This window comes from Toxotes jaculatrix, chromosome 2 (assembly GCF_017976425.1).
Source record: "Toxotes jaculatrix isolate fToxJac2 chromosome 2, fToxJac2.pri, whole genome shotgun sequence".
Classification (NCBI taxonomy): Eukaryota; Metazoa; Chordata; class Actinopteri; family Toxotidae; genus Toxotes; species Toxotes jaculatrix.
In genome coordinates this window covers 8,504,607-8,520,969 of record NC_054395.1, presented here as the reverse complement: position 1 = coordinate 8,520,969, position 16,363 = coordinate 8,504,607, and the positions used below count along the sequence as shown (strand labels likewise).

Sequence of the window (16,363 nt, the reverse complement as noted above, 5' to 3'; positions counted from 1 at the left end):
GGTTTAGGTTCCAGGGTGGCCCAAATGTTTCAGAGCTTCAGGTGTAAGCCCTTCTCTTTGTTACCTGCCCTGCTGTGTGCATCTGTGGCCAAGCCATGGGAAGGATGGGCAAAGTGTCACAGATCATTTGTGTGTCAGACGTGTTTGTGTGCTGAAGAGTAAAGCAGGTGCATTTTTAAGGTCAAACAAACTTTCTGTGTCAAACTGAAGAACGTCTGATATTTTCCCTTTCATTTGGCCCAGTGAGAAGAATGGCATAAAAACTCTAATGCCACCAAACGATGACACAAAGAAGCCCGAAACTGTAAAGCTCATCTGTGGTCTGTCAAAGAGGAGGGCAGTCTTATCTAATCACAACCTGAAACATGAGATCTTGGTTTTGTTGCTTCATCCGACAGCCACCTTCTATGTCACATGCTGGTATGAACATCAGTGAAGTGGGCAAACTCTTTTTGTCAAAGCCTTTCTGGGGCCTAAAACAGAGCACACACACACACACACACACACACGCACACACGCACACACACGCGCACACACACACACACACACATCCCTACACTGTTCATAAGATTAGCCTGTTCAGAATTCTGAAGTGCAAACTAAAAGCTTTAGCCAAAAACAAAAACTAATCTCCTTAAAAAATATATTGAAATAATGACAGAAAATAAGTAGATCAGCGTCATGTGTTTGATTTGCTCATGTGTCGGCCACTGATGTCAATCATGTGAGTATCATTCCACTTTACTACAAATAGGGCTTTATTTTCACAGTTTTGTTTTTTCTATTTTCCTATTATTAAAGGCCCAGTCACAGCAGAAAGTGCTGCAGTGAAGTTGATCTTTCTTTGTGAAAAAAAAAAAATTAGGTTGTAGACGCTTGGTGACATAGTGACTATAATCACGAGGCTTGTTGGTAAACTGCTGTAAGCTGATTGAACTAGTCACTGACTCAGTAACTGGTCGGGCTGCTGAGCCAGTCACAATAATTCCTGCCGCTTCTCTCTTTTTTCCTCTCTGCTGCTCTGTTTGCTCTCCCCTGGATTTCGTTCCCCATTGTGCATAATTTCATCCAAATTGCTAAAAAGAAGTGAAAGAGAGCAAGAAACACAAGCAGTCGGTCAATGGTTACAAAATGCCAAGGTTTGCCAAACTTATTTCGAAGAGAAAACAAAGGTGAACGGCAAAAGTATGACCCAAACTGTACATTGTAAACATCCACTTGCCATAGTTGTGTTTTATGTCCAAACAAATAGGTTTTGATAATCTGACTAAACCGTTTTTTGTTGTTGTTGTTGTTGTTATTTGAGCTCATGAGTCCTGAGTCCTGCCCCACCAGACTTGGGGATGTCAGCACATTCCCAGATTTCAGCAATTACTTTGGTGATTATAGTGTTATTGTAACAGAAAGATGCGATGGCCAAAACAAAGAAAACAAGGCTCCAGTTGTAATTAATCAGAATTATCCCTTAAACACACACTGGGTTGGCCTAATGTAGCTCAGGTTGATGCTGCCAGAGAAACGATTCTCCGCCAACAGGCTTTGCTTATTTAACAAAGACTACAATTACATTTGTTTAAAAATCTCTAACTTTGCAGGATGACAGGTTACTAAAACTGTCCAGTAAACACACTACTTGTGAGTCCATGTGACTTTTGTTTACAAACCCTGCCTTACTTGTAATTGGGCATCCTGGAGGTAAACAAACTGACAACGTTGCCACCATGGTTTGGACCAAAGCAAGATATCTGTGGGTGTGACAGCATCCTAAAAATAAGATGTAAGGAGAACTCAGCCTGATGAAGATCTGCATGGTTAAAGCACGTCGACAGTTATTTTACTTCTATTCTGACCTAACTTCATTTTAACACAAGAAAAAAACAAAAACAAACAAATAGCACAAGTTCTTTCACGTTTTCAACATATTCACAATATTCTTGAGGAATGTCCGACTTCCCTCGTCAGCTCGATGTGTCAGACAAACGCAAACTTCAGCCTACTAATGTTTCCCTCTTGTGAGAAGCTTCATGTTTCCCCTTGTGCAACAGTTATGCCAAAATAGTCATTATTCCCTCCATACACTCAATCACATAGTCATACTCTCACATTCAAGTGCACTCTTAAGTGGGTGATATTTTCCGTATGGGAACATTAACTTATTTTTTTTTCCTATCAATGGTCTATAGTGACACAAGCGAGAGACACAGAGGGAGAGCAATAGAGAAAGAGGGTGAGGGACTGAAAGCGAGAGATGGGGAGCGAGAGTGTAGAGCTATTTTTGGCCTGTCTGGGTGTTTCCTACACACACGCTCACGCTTCTCAGGCTTGTTGTTGTTCGGAATGGTGGGTGTTAAAGGGGTGAGTTTTGATTTGATTTGACTTTGCGTTTTGAGAGTTTTGAATGTGCATGTGTGTGTGTACGTTTGTGTGTGCGTGTTGTTGACATCCCTGGGATTTTCCTGCGGTTGCTATGGTTTCTTACTGTGTTTTGAACAACTTGCCATAACTCCAAACATCCTTAGGGTGTAAAGGATCCTCAGGGCTTTATTTCGCATTCTGCCTGTGTCGTCGCTGGAGCTGACCTCGGTTCACTTTCAATTTAACTGGATCAAATGTTCAAAAGAGGCTGTAATTCATTCAGACACGACCATCTCTCAGTTTAAGTATTCATCTCTTTCTTTGCTGTGGTGTTTCTGCACTACACGTCCCAGAGATCCCCTGTCAGCTGAACAGTTTTGGTGCTGTTGGACTGGTTTATTTTAGGGTAATTCAGTTCCAGTGTGTGACTGATTGCTATCAGACTGTTTGTAACGTTATTCCTGAGATTTCGATGCAAAATGAATTTTTCTACATGCCCCTGGGGGGAGGGGGAGAAAAAAAAGTCTTGTTTCTTCTTTATTTCACCTCTCAACACTGCTTAGCGATGACTGCACACATGACACCATTGCCCTGTTGTGGAAAATGTCTGTCAGCGATCCATTGTGTTTCTGTGGACTGTGCATGTCACCACGGCTTTCGATGTGGCTAGTCTTTCAGATACTCGCTCTGTCTCTCATTTTCACACATGCACACACCATGGAAACATTTTGAACATACTTGTTTGTCTTCATAGGGTGTGCAGTCTATAAGGGAATGTATGATTGTGTCTTATTTTGGTTTCCATTCATAGTTGCTCAGTATGTAGTGTCATTCTGGGGGATCTGTGTATGTATCTGGCTTTTTCATTCATCTAAAATAACAACATGTCAGACATTGAACCCCATTAAGACCTTTATGCCAAATGCTGGGTCCGAGCTTAATTTAAATATACTAACACTGATCAATATCACATTTAAACAATCACAAAACGCATTAACATTCTGATGCTGGAGAAAAATAAGCTTTTTAAATAAATATTGGCCATCTGTCTCTCTCTACATAAAAAGGATTTTATGCAGTGTAATGGTTTTCTGGCTGGCCAGCAAACTGCGTAACATAAAGGTATTACAATACCTATATTTTACATGTTGGCTGATTATTTTACCCTGAATATATAAATCATTTAGGGCTGTTGCTGATTTAATAATTATTTTCATAATCAATTTGAATGGATGAATTGACTAAGCTCTAAAATTCTGAACTTAAATATGTAATTTGAACAAAGCTGGAAGCAGCCACAATCACTGCTTTTATATTAACAATGGATCAGGTGACAAGCTGTGTGTGAAAGAGGCAACTCGTAGTGATGAAACCTGAGAAATGTCTCCCATCTCCGCAGCTCGTCTCAGCTCTGTGAGGCTTTACAGTGTCTTTTAGGTCGGACGTGGATGTCCAGAGACACCAAACAAATGCTAATGTTTACAGATGTTTGCCGGACTTTTAAATTGGTAACTACTAACAAGTCGGCCATATTAACTTAAAAGGTGGCACCGTGTTAAAGCAGAGAGGGCAGAGCTGCTACTTTGCTGAGGTTGGTTACCTTTTGATTTTTTTGTTTTTTCCTCATTATGAATCTTTATTTAGAGACCTTATTTTTCTTATTTTCTATTTGTAGCATAAAACCAAAAGAGACGACCAGGGATCAGCTGATCTGATTTTTTTTATTTATTTTCCCAATACATTACAGATATGGCTGGGGGAATAATAATTTGATTGATTTCATACCAGCTGTGACAAACTCATCAGCTAGCACTAACTTGATACATGTGATTTCTCTTGCTCTGATTGGTTTGCTGGTTGTTGTTTTTTCAGTGAAAGGGAAATTGTGCAAGCCTACGTGTGATAAGTTCTCTTCCAAGCAGTTACTGCAAATTTATATAATTTTCAGAGAAATCATATGTTTCTATAGCATATTGATGTTTTATATAGTAAAGCAGATGCCCAAACAACAGACTGTGGTCTTAGCTCTGTTTGTAGTTACTGTGTTTTTGGCTTTGTAGGTCAGTTCTGCAGCTAAGTCTGTGAGTTCAGAGTCTGGAGGCTAAATGTGTAATTTTCTTCAGTCGCAGCATTCTGGACATTTAGTACTTTAAATAACCCAGTGGCCTCCACGTTATCTTCCGTGAAGCAGGAGAATCACACACGATTTGAGAGTGTACGTGCTGGTGTGCAAACTCTCATGATTATCAACTGACCGCCACAAGACTGAGGCCAAACTCTTCCTGAACAAAAAAAAAAAAAAGCTGATGATTATTTTCTGTAAAATATTACAGGTGTGAAGTTTCTGGCACTGAGACTGTGGGCGAAGAGAAAAACTTTGAAAGGAAAAGAAAACTCTGAGTTTAGCACCACACCCTGATATTCTCTCGCACACACACACACACACAAACACGTGCTTGCGTGCATACATGAATATCCGCAAGCACAAAAATAAGAACACACAAAAAGAGCTCAAGTTTTTTCCTCCCAAATATTTTCCAGCCTTATTATTTTTATCCTCTTTGTTCTTGTGTTTACTCAGCCCACTAAAGATAATAAGTCTTTTCCTCAGTGTCCCCCCCTCCTTCCCTCCTCCCCTCCTCATATTACTCTCTGCCTTCATCTTCCTGTCTCCCTCTTTCTATCTTCATCTCACTCTGGATTCCCTGCTTCTCTCCCTCCTCCTCGTTTGCCTTCTTGGCTTTTCTTTCTTTCTTTCCCATCATCCTCCTCTGTTTCTCCCCCTCTCCTCTACTCCTTCCTTTTTCTTCTCATGCAGCATTCCTCACATTCCTGTTGGCTTCTTAAGGGGAAGGACCCCACTGGCAGACCAAGGCCAAACATTATTACAGTCCTCTCAGCCTCCTTCTCTCCCTCTCTCTCTCTCTCTGTTTCTCTCATCCTATCTCTCTTCTTCTTTTCCTCTCTTACTTGTTCTACCTCTCCATTTAACTCCTATTCTTTCTGACTTTCTTCTGTTCTTCCACAGTCTCTTTATCTTGCTAATCCCTTCCCTTATTCTTTCACTCCTTCATTCCTTCTCTCTAAACCTCTATCCCCTCTAATTCCATTTTACAGATAGTGGCTGTGTGCTTGTACTTTTACTGTGTTAAAACAGCTTACTGAGACCACTGTGTCTCATAATTAGTGGAAATAAGGGTCATACCCTGCTCTGTTACGTAAAAGAGGCTCATTCATGTTTATACAAGCGCATGGGCTGCTGATAAAGTATCAGACACACACACACACACACACACACACACACACTCAGACAGCCAGTCAGTTCTCTTCATTAAGTGAATTACATGTTTTGAGTTTAAATGCATGTCTTTGAATGCATCACAAATTAACTTGAACGGTCAAATTTTCCTTTTCAATATTTGGTTTTAACGGGCACATTTTGGTACCAAAGAAGTGTTGATGCTCAGGATCCACACCCATCTCTAGTCACTGGACACACACACACACACACACACCAAAAAATCCCCCATCATTTTCTCGATTCCTGCCTGGTACATTCTTTTTGTCATTCTGTGAGTTTTGCTGTTTTTTTTGGTTTTGTGTGAAGAATCACTTCTTGTGTCAAATGTGTTGTAGCGGGAGCACATCTCTGCAGGTGGGAGGCAGCTATGTAGCGCACAGTTGACCACATCCTGCCCCATATAGTACAGACAAAAAGCATCATACGTCAGACTGACTGTTTTAAACTGTGTCGTTTCAGCACAATTTGTTTCTAAAATATGACGTTTGTGAAAACTGACAACTGATTCCCACATTTTTGCACTGAAACCGTGGTGCTGTAAATGAGCAGGGATTTTCTTTGTATTTTAATATATTTTAGAATAATCTCATTTTGCTGCTGCGTCATGCAGCTGCATACAAAATGTGGAGGCTTTTACAAAGGAATTTTTAAATTTATAATCTCATCAATCAGATGATGAAACACTTGTATAGGCCTCATTTCTGTGAAAAGAAGAAAACTCTTTTAGATAAACTAGATGTTGTATGGGGAAAATACCAACTGACCAGTGCTGAGCTGAGTGTGTGTGTGTCTGTGTTTGGTATACATACTTATATATACATATATATATATATGTATAAATGTGTGTGTGTGTGTGTGTGTGTGTGTGTGTGTGTGTGTGTGTGTGTGTGTATACTTCTGTAATCCACTCTCCCTGTGGGCGGTTGCCTGCTGCAGTGCTTTTCTGTCACCCTGTGGTTTTGTTATTTTCAGCTCGAAACCGGATGTGATTCAGACTGCATGGTAGATTGTGTAATTGAATGGACTAACCACATACACAGACACATGCTCATGTGTGCACAGATACTCTCACGCGCACATATACACACATATATGCTTGCACACACACTTTGTGTCGATGTACATACACACATGCGATTACAAACACATAATACGCAGACAACTCACACACACAGACTTAGGTAGTTCTCTACACCCACACATGCTGAGGGTTGCTGGGAATGGTGCTGGGTTCCCCCTGTTCACAGAGGCACCCGAGGATGAGCGAGCGGACGATGGAGAACCACCAGCAATAGACACACGCTTCTTGGTTTCAATATTGGTCTGAAACATCAGTTGTTGACCTGGCTGACTCTGAGATCGGAAAAATGGATAAAACACTCACACGCTTGTGCTCTGTGGAAACAAAAGGACGGTTGAAAGTGGGGAAAACACTGAGAAGTGCTAGTGAAACTCATAATAAATGTCAGTTTCTGCCTCAAAAAAAAAAAAATTAAAACTGCGCTATGCAGATAGAGTTAATTTCAAAAAAAGTAAGAAAAGCGAGGAAAAGAGAGATAGAAAAAGACAAAAGAGTATCCAAGTACCTCTGTCAAATATTTAAAAAGAAAAAAATGTATAGAATATATATATAGAATAGTTTTTTGTGTTGCAGGACATTTACTGATCAACGTTAGAAAATTTAACTTTGTAAATGTGAAATTGTGCATTTCTGATGAAACAGCAAAAGGAACGATGACTTCTGTCATGCTGACCACACTGTAGTAAATGTGACGTTACTTAAAGATGTACGTGACTCAATGTGAGTGAGTGCACAAAGCGTCTTGATTCTTGGAAGACCCTGGACCAGAGAAACTGTTAGATGGTGGCCCTGCGTCACATAAGCTACCACAGTAACGTATGTACTGTGGGTGTTGGTATGTGTTTGAGCAGTGCTGCTTTTACAGACAGGATGCTTTACTTCCTCCCGCATGGGCTCAGGTTTACCCTGTGCTCGGTGGTCTGACAACAACGAGTTTTTGGAGAGAATTAGAGAATTTTGTAGAGAAAATTGTAGAGAATTAACAGCATTTTTTTCCCCTGAAAAAGTTTTATGGGTCACGACAGATTAATTACAAATCGTCTTTACTTATATGACTTCCTGTCTGTCAGTATCACAAAAACATCAATATAACCCATGATCACAAATATTTAATTGAACATTTTCTTCCACTGTCCTAACAGTCTATAACGACCCAACCTTGATGAGCATCATGTCAGCACACAGTGGTAGTGAAGGCTACTTTACTTCCTCCTAATATGCTGCCCATTCAGAGTCTCAGTCATTGTGTGCTAGGGTTCCTTTAGAAGTCTACATCTACTGGATTATGGCTTTAAGGGCACTGGTTAAGTACAATATGTTAAATTCTTGTCTGCATAGTGTAATAAATTTACTGTGATTTCCACAGTAATTAACTGGCAGCAATTGACAAGTAATAATTATGAAATTTGCTGTGATAAATCTGGTTAACAGCGATCACAGTTACAGTAATGAAAAAGTAACTGTCAAATGAAACAGCAATTTGATGACAATGAATTTATAATGACAGTACACACATTGTAACTGTAACATAAAGTTTTATGATATTATGTGATTGCAACAACTAACATATTGCTCTAAATGAGCATATAAATTCTTGTAATGGTGATGTGCTCTGTGTTTAAAAACTTACTAGTTTTCTTTGTTCCTAAACTTTTTCTTTTTTTTTTTCACTGCAGGAAACCAAATCCTTGACAACTGTTCATTGTTAATTTTTTGAACAGTAACAAGCAGACTGTCTGATTTTCTGTGTGCTCAGGGGTTGTGTGTACCGTACCATGGTTACTGAAATCTTAAAGGCCTTTTTCCATATAGCAGGAATATTCACTCTGAGCCACAAGCAGACATCATCATCTGGTTTTCCGCATCTAATCGAATGGTTTTCCAAGAGTTGTTTTCCTTAAATGACATGCTGGACGTGCTCTGGTTCATACAAACTGCAGTGAAAGAGCCCTGAGCTTTTCATCTGACAGCTCACAGTTTTCCCCTTTTACCAACCTCCTTTGTAATATCTAAAGCTAATCCAAGGACCTTATCTTAAATCTTGTCTTGAGTCTTTATATTTTAGATTTTTTGTATATTCTGGGTGCCTGAGTCTGTCTCTTTGCTGCTGTGACAGATGCAGTTTCCCCATTGTGGGACAAATAAAGGTGTATCTTATTGTATTTTATTTTATTTTATTTTATTTCATTTTATCTTATCTTAAATAGTGCAATTATGTCCATATTTTGCTGTGAAGACAAGTCACTAACTATATTACAGAACATGGGTGTGTTTTTGTTTCATAACAGACGTGTATTAGCTTTGAATCTATACTGATTTAACCTTTAATCCTACAACAAACTAGGTACAGTTTTAATCTCAGAGATTACAGCTGTACGAGGTTTAGGCCATTCAGTGAATTAAAAGTACAGCGACAAGTAAAGCTATTTGTACAATCAGCTCAACAGTTTGTGACACCGCGCTCAGGCCCACAGAAACTATTCCAAACATTTCCCCTAATGAGGACCTTCTCAACAGGCTGGTCTCTCTCTGCTCACACTAAAGTCATTTAGTGTGATTGTCAATAAGTTTTTATATCATGGAAAATAATATTGGAGCTGTGCAATGCATTTAAAAGAACTAGAGTCTGAAGATGAGAGCAGATTTAAAAGTTCTCACAAAAGGACTGTTGCACTGCACTGAACAAACTGTAACATATGTTATTAGTCAACAGGGTGTGTTGCAAGCAAACTTCTTGCAGTTTACCTCACACATTGATCTCTTTAGCTAAAGGCTCATGTGATATCTGCCCTGTGAATTGCTTGTATATTTTTAAAAGGATTGAATTTTGTTTGGGTGTTTGGAGTACCTTTAAGTTGAGATAACTGCAGCCATAACAAGCACTCAAAACATGTTCTCTGGCAGGAAATCAGAATTAAAAAGGAAACCAAATTAAGTTCAAGAGAAGATTTTTGTTTCCTGGCAAAATGTCTGTGGCTTTTATAGATTTGGTTTTGTGCAGAAATGTTCACCCACACCAAAATAATAATTTGTTCAGTGCTATTCTGGTTTCATTAGATGTTGGCTGGTGTATGAAAGTAGGTTAATTTTTCAGACAACAAGAGGGGGAAAAAAAAAATTCTGTTAAATGCTCAGACGTTATGTCATGCACTGTATGTTGCAGGATCAGGAACCAAAGCAAATGATAAATAACAGCTGTTCATTACATACCAGACCATTGCAAGTCAGTGTTGTGTGTGATGGAGGCTTCTTTGCTTTTAAGTAGCAGACTCACCTACACCTGCTCCATCATGTTGGTCCAAATGCTGTTTTACCCCGAAAAGAATAACATAATGTGTTGAACACTGGCTGGGCTGTTTGTGATTTTGGAAACATTTACTCATCAAATTATTTAAATGTTAATTATCAACCCAAAAGTGAAATCTAACTGGCCCACGTTTAACTGTTTATTCACTTTTCTTAGTGCTACCACAGCGCTGGTTTTAAGGCTTTTTGACAGCAGATGGTGCCACAGTAAAGGGGCCATTATTTTATTTGACACCGGTCCCCAGCCTCTGGAGACGAAGTTAAGACTCTTGTATGTAAGTTATAAGGAACCAAGCGCGGATTGGCTGCAGTGTGCACCCAATGGGAGTCAGACGGTGCAGGAAAACAATGGTCCTGAAGGTCCGTGTGAAGTCAAGGCTATTTTTGGTGGGGCCCGCCTTGCTTGCTATTTCTGTCAGCAGGAGCGGGGAGGGGGCAGGACTTGAGGGGCCGGACTTTCTTTTCTGCAACTTGCCTCCGCTAAGTCTCTTTTCTTTTCCTCCTCTTGTGCACTGTCTGCTGACAAACACCAGCGGATCTCTCCATCACCTCCCGTGTGGTATTCGCTCTCCTGGATGCACACGGACTTGTTTGGCGCACCAAAATCTACCCTACTCGATATTAGCGGGATTATCTTTTAAGTGTTTGGACTCAGGCTGTGAGGTGTTAACAGGTTCTGTCTGACAAGGTAGGCAACTCTGGTGCTGACAAAGTCTAATGTGGAAGTTAGATACGTGTCATCTATTTAAATGTGGTGTTTATATCGTCAAGTCAGAAGAGTTTTGACTTGAACGGTACGGTGGTAAAATACCTGCGCAGGTGTTTTCTCTGCTTTAATTCGCTCACGAGCGCAAAAAAAGTGCGTCAGATTTTCATCTAATAATGAAGTGAAGAATACAGCATTTATGTGTATCATGCAGAAATTTTATTAGACTTTGTTGGGTGATTTAAACACTCTTGTAATGATACATAAACTTTAAAGTGACTGTTATATTTTATCATAGACATGAAATTCCTAAAGGGACATTATAGAAATAGGCCAACAGATAAAGTCACTGTAGTAAAGACCACTGACCCTTATTTCTGGCTGTCTACCCAAACAGATAATCTGAATGTTCTGTTGAAACTGTTTGAGGTCTGTGAGCTGCAAACTCTGAATTCTTATCAGTCATTTCTCAGATATTATTCTCTCTCTCTTTTTTTTTTCCACTTCTGGCCCTTGTGTTTGACCCCATGAGGGTTTTGCTGCTGAGCAGATGTTCAGCCACAACAGCACACACACACACTTATATAAAGATTATTTTAGAGTTTTTACAATGCACGTGCACTACTTGCCTACTTCTCAAACAGGACTGCGTTACATATTTTGTGGTCTTTCTTTCTAGATCTGGGTCACAAATTAGGCCTGACAGGTGGGTTTTACATCACAAGCACCCACTCAGATTGTACTCAGCCACACCCATCAGGTGGGACTGCTAACACGGACCTTTAGGGAGTCTTAAGTCATTGGTGACTTTTATTTGCCTCTGTTGGCTGCCAGTGGGTATTACAACAGCTTCTCTGGAGTTTATGGAGGCCTGCTGTTGGCATTTCTGCAGTTAAAGAAATATTTTAGATAAGCAACAACAACATTTTGATCCTGTTTGGAGCTCAGAGCTGCCAGTTGCCAATTTTGCTTGTTTTATTCATTGTTTTTCTTGTAAATGAGCTGCATTTCACTGATTTATTTTTTCTCTTTGTGTCCGCAGATGGAATCAGCACCTCTGGGAACATCATAAAGACAGACAGACAGAACGACGTGTTTCATACAGCAGCAGGTAAGACTTCTAATCTCCTAAAGACATTTTTGCTAAATACCAAACTTAATAAGTAGTTGTGTTGTGGGTCAGTAACATTTTAAACAAACTTGTTAAAGTCTGTCCTCAGCTGTCAGCGCTGAAACATTTGTGTGGAAAAATGCTGCCAGTCTACAGTCAACCCCCTCAGGACTACATCTTGTCCTCTTTACAACTTTTTTTTTTTTCTACAGCATACACACACACATTACACACGTTAGGTGACAGCAGTTTTTCCAGTGCAGCGTACAGAATGATCTAAGCTGTTTGATTCTCAGAGAACTGCAGTGAAGTACAGAACAGAACAGAACAGGTGTTGGCCTAGTTGGAAAGACAGACTTGGTCTGCTGTGTTTTTTTTTTTGTTTTTTTTTCATGTGTGGGTTTAGATGCAGGAGGTCATACTGAAGTGTAGTTGTGTGTGTGAAAAATGTGTGAACATCCAGTTGTAGACTTAAAAAAAAAAAGGTATTTAATTACAGATTCTAAGTAGGGTTGCTGTAAAAAAAAAAAAAAAAATCTGCCAGTGGGGCCAATACACAGAACAGTCGCAGGACTCACTTCACTTTTTTCAATTTCACTTCCATGATTGTGTCACTAACATCTGAAATTGTCCAAACGTATCTCCTACAAATGATGTCCAATGTTATCAGCTTGTTTCTGAATGTGTTCATGGGTAGAGAATGACAACAGTGTCAACAGTGACTACTGTGATGCAGGATGTGAACTTGAACTAACTTTTATACACTTACCTCAAGAAAAATATATTTTTACTACCAGATAGGAGACTAAGATGGTCAGGTTAAGATCTCTTCCTAAAAACCATCATGACAGCAGCAGCTCCGTATCCTCATGGCAAATATGTCTTGCTCTGCCTCCCCTCACTATTCACTGAATTTTAGACACCGCAGTTCATCTCGGGTAGTGCTGACTCACATGTGAAACACTCAGACATTTTTTTGTCTTCAACCTGAGGTCAAAATGTATTTGATACACTGCTCCACCCGTCAGAAACAAGTCACCCGGCTGTTTCTTTGTGTCCGGCCTTTTGGTTTAGATTGGCATTCTCCACTGTGAAGCATGCCTGTGTGATCACACTGTGTAGGATTACAATGCATGACTCTCTGAATGGAAGCCGGCTCTCGCTGTGCCAGGCTCCGCTGACTGCATGCTAACCAAGGACCCACTATACGCCTTGTGTATGTATGTGTGTTTGTGTGTGTGTGTGCCTGCCGGTGGAAAAACCCAGTGAGGTCATGGCCCCGGCGGTAGCGTCTTGTTACATGTGTGTTGTCCACACAGGGCAACTGACACTGGCTCTCTCTCCTTTGTCTTCTTTATTTAAATCTCTTTCTCTCTCTACCCACATATAAACTCACATTAAAATATTTTCACTGCTGAGTGTAGTGCCCCGATGCCAGGTGTCTGTGAAGCTGGGGTCTGGTAGGCGGTCTAAGGTGGCCGCAGTCTGGGCCAGATGTGTGTAACATGTGAAAACACAATTTTAAAGGCCTCAGGAGCTCAAGCAGCCCTTTAAACCACACAGGACTGCTATAACAGACGTGTATTTCTCATAGCAATTAACTGAAGAGACCCTGTACACAGTGATAATGCATCATGCGTCAGATGTCTTCTCTACACACTCTACAAGTGACATGCATGCATTCACACTCATACAAACACAATGGGGTCCAAAAGTGTGAGATCACTTCCATATTCACTGGAATAGGTCGGTTTTTGTGTAGGAGTTAATTCTGAGTTCACACTTATGAGTCATAAGATCTTGTGTTTTAAATCTTGTATTCTTCATAACAAGTGAAAAGATCTGCTAATAGTTCGAGAAACAGGATTTTTGTTTCACTCGTCTTTGGTTCACTAAACAGAGTAGGGAGAAACTTTAAGGAGAGATAACAACAGGCATGATTGTAGTAGCTGCAGTGGAGATCACATATCCACTTCCTCGTCCTGGTTCCTAAGCACTGTGGTCAGCTGATCCCGGTGCTTTGTTTGACGCTGGTGGAGGAAAGGTTAGTTACAGTAGATGGAGTGGGGATGACGGGAATGGAAAGATGAAATAAGAGATGGTATGCAGTAATTAATGCAGTTAATTAGGCCTGCAACTAATGATTATTTTCAGTATTGGATTTGTTGATTAAATTCCCAATGAAGTGATGAATAAAAAGAAAAAACAAAAGGAAGAAAGAAATTCCCATCACAATGTCCTGTAGTCCAAGTTGACATATTCAAATTTCTTGCTTTGTTGAACCAACAGTCCAAAACCCAAAGATATTCACTTTGTTATCATAGAAGATTAAGAAGATCAGCAAATATTTACTCTTGAAAAGCTTTATGTGGTCAGTATATGATGATTTATATAATGTGTGACAGAGCTTTTTTCCATAGAGCTCCTGTTAAGCCTTAATCCTGGTTTTATGTTCTTTTTTTCTGCCACTAATCTTCCTAATTTCTTTATATGACTGAGTAACCTGGAGTAACCTGACCTCGCTTTAACATTTAATCAACAGGTTTAGTCTTCATTGAATACAGAGGTAATATATCACTAAACAACATACTGGGGTGGTAATACATCTGCAGCTACTACACTATTTATTCAGCACTAAATTGTGCTCCAACCTGAATGTCAAGTGTGTGTAGCGTTTTTGTTCCTTAACAGTATGAAGTCATTAAATCCCAGCAGCTGCACAAAAAACTGATTGACTTTTTTTGTTCTGATCAACAACCACATTAACCTCTACAGACATATTAGGGTCATTTTGAGCTATGGGGCCCCTTAAAGCCAAACTGCAGTGTAGTCACAAGCTGTGCAGTAGTTGTGGAAGCAATGGTAGTAATAGTAGACGGCAATGAAGGGGGCGGCTATTTTTTGACCTACTGAACAAATGGCTCGATTGTCCTGCCTCTAGGTGCGTGAAATCACTTGATATGTCAGGGGTAATGTTATATAATACTCCCCAAGGAGGCCCGTAGCACTGTGTGTGTGTGTGTGTGTGTGTGTGTGTGTGTGTACACTTTTCTTTTATTCATTTCTGTTAGTTTGGTGTGTGCATTTTCCCTTTTTTCTTTGCATGTTATTTTCACATATTAATGGTATTTTAGTGCAAATGGACCAGAGAGACTGTGTGTAAGTTTATGTGGTGCGGCCTGAACATTGTTCTTAACGCTTTATTAGTGTGTCAAATCAGTTCATGTTGTACTAACCTTTCAGCTAAAGGCTCCTTGCTGTGGTCAGCTGGGTAACTGGTGTGTGATTGCCCTCCAGCCGCAGTCTGAATCCCCCTCGGGACTTCTGTGTCTCGCTCTCTCTTTCTCTCTCCCTCTTTCATACACAGAGACACGCTTAATCCCGTTGAAATTTACTGAAGTCGATGGAATTATTTTTCTGAGGATTTATTCCTGTGGCATTTTGGGGGGGGGGGGGAACCTTCAGTTTTCACCTCGATCCCACCCACTGCTCCAGACCAGAAGCCTTGGATCTAAAAAAGCATTTTTTTAGCCTTCGGTCATTTGTGTTTTGCCATTTGCTTCTATCAAAAAGCAAATTAACTTTTTGTTTAGGATCACAGCATGGGGCTCAAGGGCTCACAGGCTTGGGAAAACTGATACTGACGCCATTGATACTAAATATTCCTGCCTGTATTCAATCAGCCCTTGGAGTTTTTTTTTTTTCATTCTTTTGAATTATGTAAACTTGAAATGTTTAGTACCTCATTAAGGCATTATGACCAAACTTTAGTCTTTTCAGTGATAAGGAAAATTCTCTGGGTCCCTTCATAAAAAGATTTTATTTACAGCAAACATCTGGCAAATTAAACTCCTGATTAAAATGACTGTTTTGCAGATGTATCTGTGTCAGGAATGCTCAGTCTGAAATGTGATGTCTGATAAAAGTGTCCGCCCCATACATCAGTCTAGCCTTAAGTTTTCCGAACCAGACCTCTGGCTGTATTTTGATATTGTCAGACCTAAAGCGCAGCAGAGAGTAATGGCTGGCTCACATTTGCTCCAGATCACGGAGGTGACTGACACAGACCTCGGATCAGATAGCCTGTTGTGAGCGCAAATGTAATAGGATCTCCTCTCATCTGGACGGACTGACTTTACATCTGACTGCGAGTGTGTGTGTGTGTGTGCGATGGATGGTCTGCAGTGACGTTTCCAGCTCCAAGCTAATTTAAACAACTGGGTGAAGTGGAGGAGGAGAGAGACACAATGCATGTTTATTTAATATACGTCTGTGTTTGTGTCTGTCTGTGGGTGTTTGCTCATGTCAGGGTGTGTGTGTGTGTGTATAGAAACGGCTTTTTGAGACGTGTGAACACAAGGTGCAGAAAACAGACAACAGTACTGCAGAGAGCAAAGGTGTGAGGTGTTAGGTAAGTGGTTGGAGATGAGCAAGTGACAGAGTTGCTGGGAAGAATATGCTCAATATCACAAGGAGGAAGTAAACTAGATGCAGAATTCAATG

General features: G+C 40.2%; 1 protein-coding gene across 4 annotated transcripts in view; it reads left to right on the top strand.

Annotated features, from left to right (window-relative positions):
* hdac7a (histone deacetylase 7a) overlaps nucleotides 1–16,363 on the top strand; it is a 57,138-nt gene that overhangs the window by 4,538 nt on the left and 36,237 nt on the right. For 2 of the 4 annotated variants that reach the window (XM_041050941.1, XM_041050928.1), the window contains exons 1-2: nucleotides 10,570–10,731; nucleotides 11,792–11,860. Coding sequence is in view for 2 of the 4 variants with exons in the window: in XM_041050911.1 (XP_040906845.1) it covers nucleotides 11,792–11,860 (69 nt within the window). In the remaining 2 variants the exon portion in view is untranslated. Of the gene's footprint in view, nucleotides 1–10,569; nucleotides 10,732–11,791; nucleotides 11,861–16,363 lie in introns of those variants that run through there. The other 2 variants (XM_041050911.1, XM_041050903.1) reach the window with 1 other exon arrangement.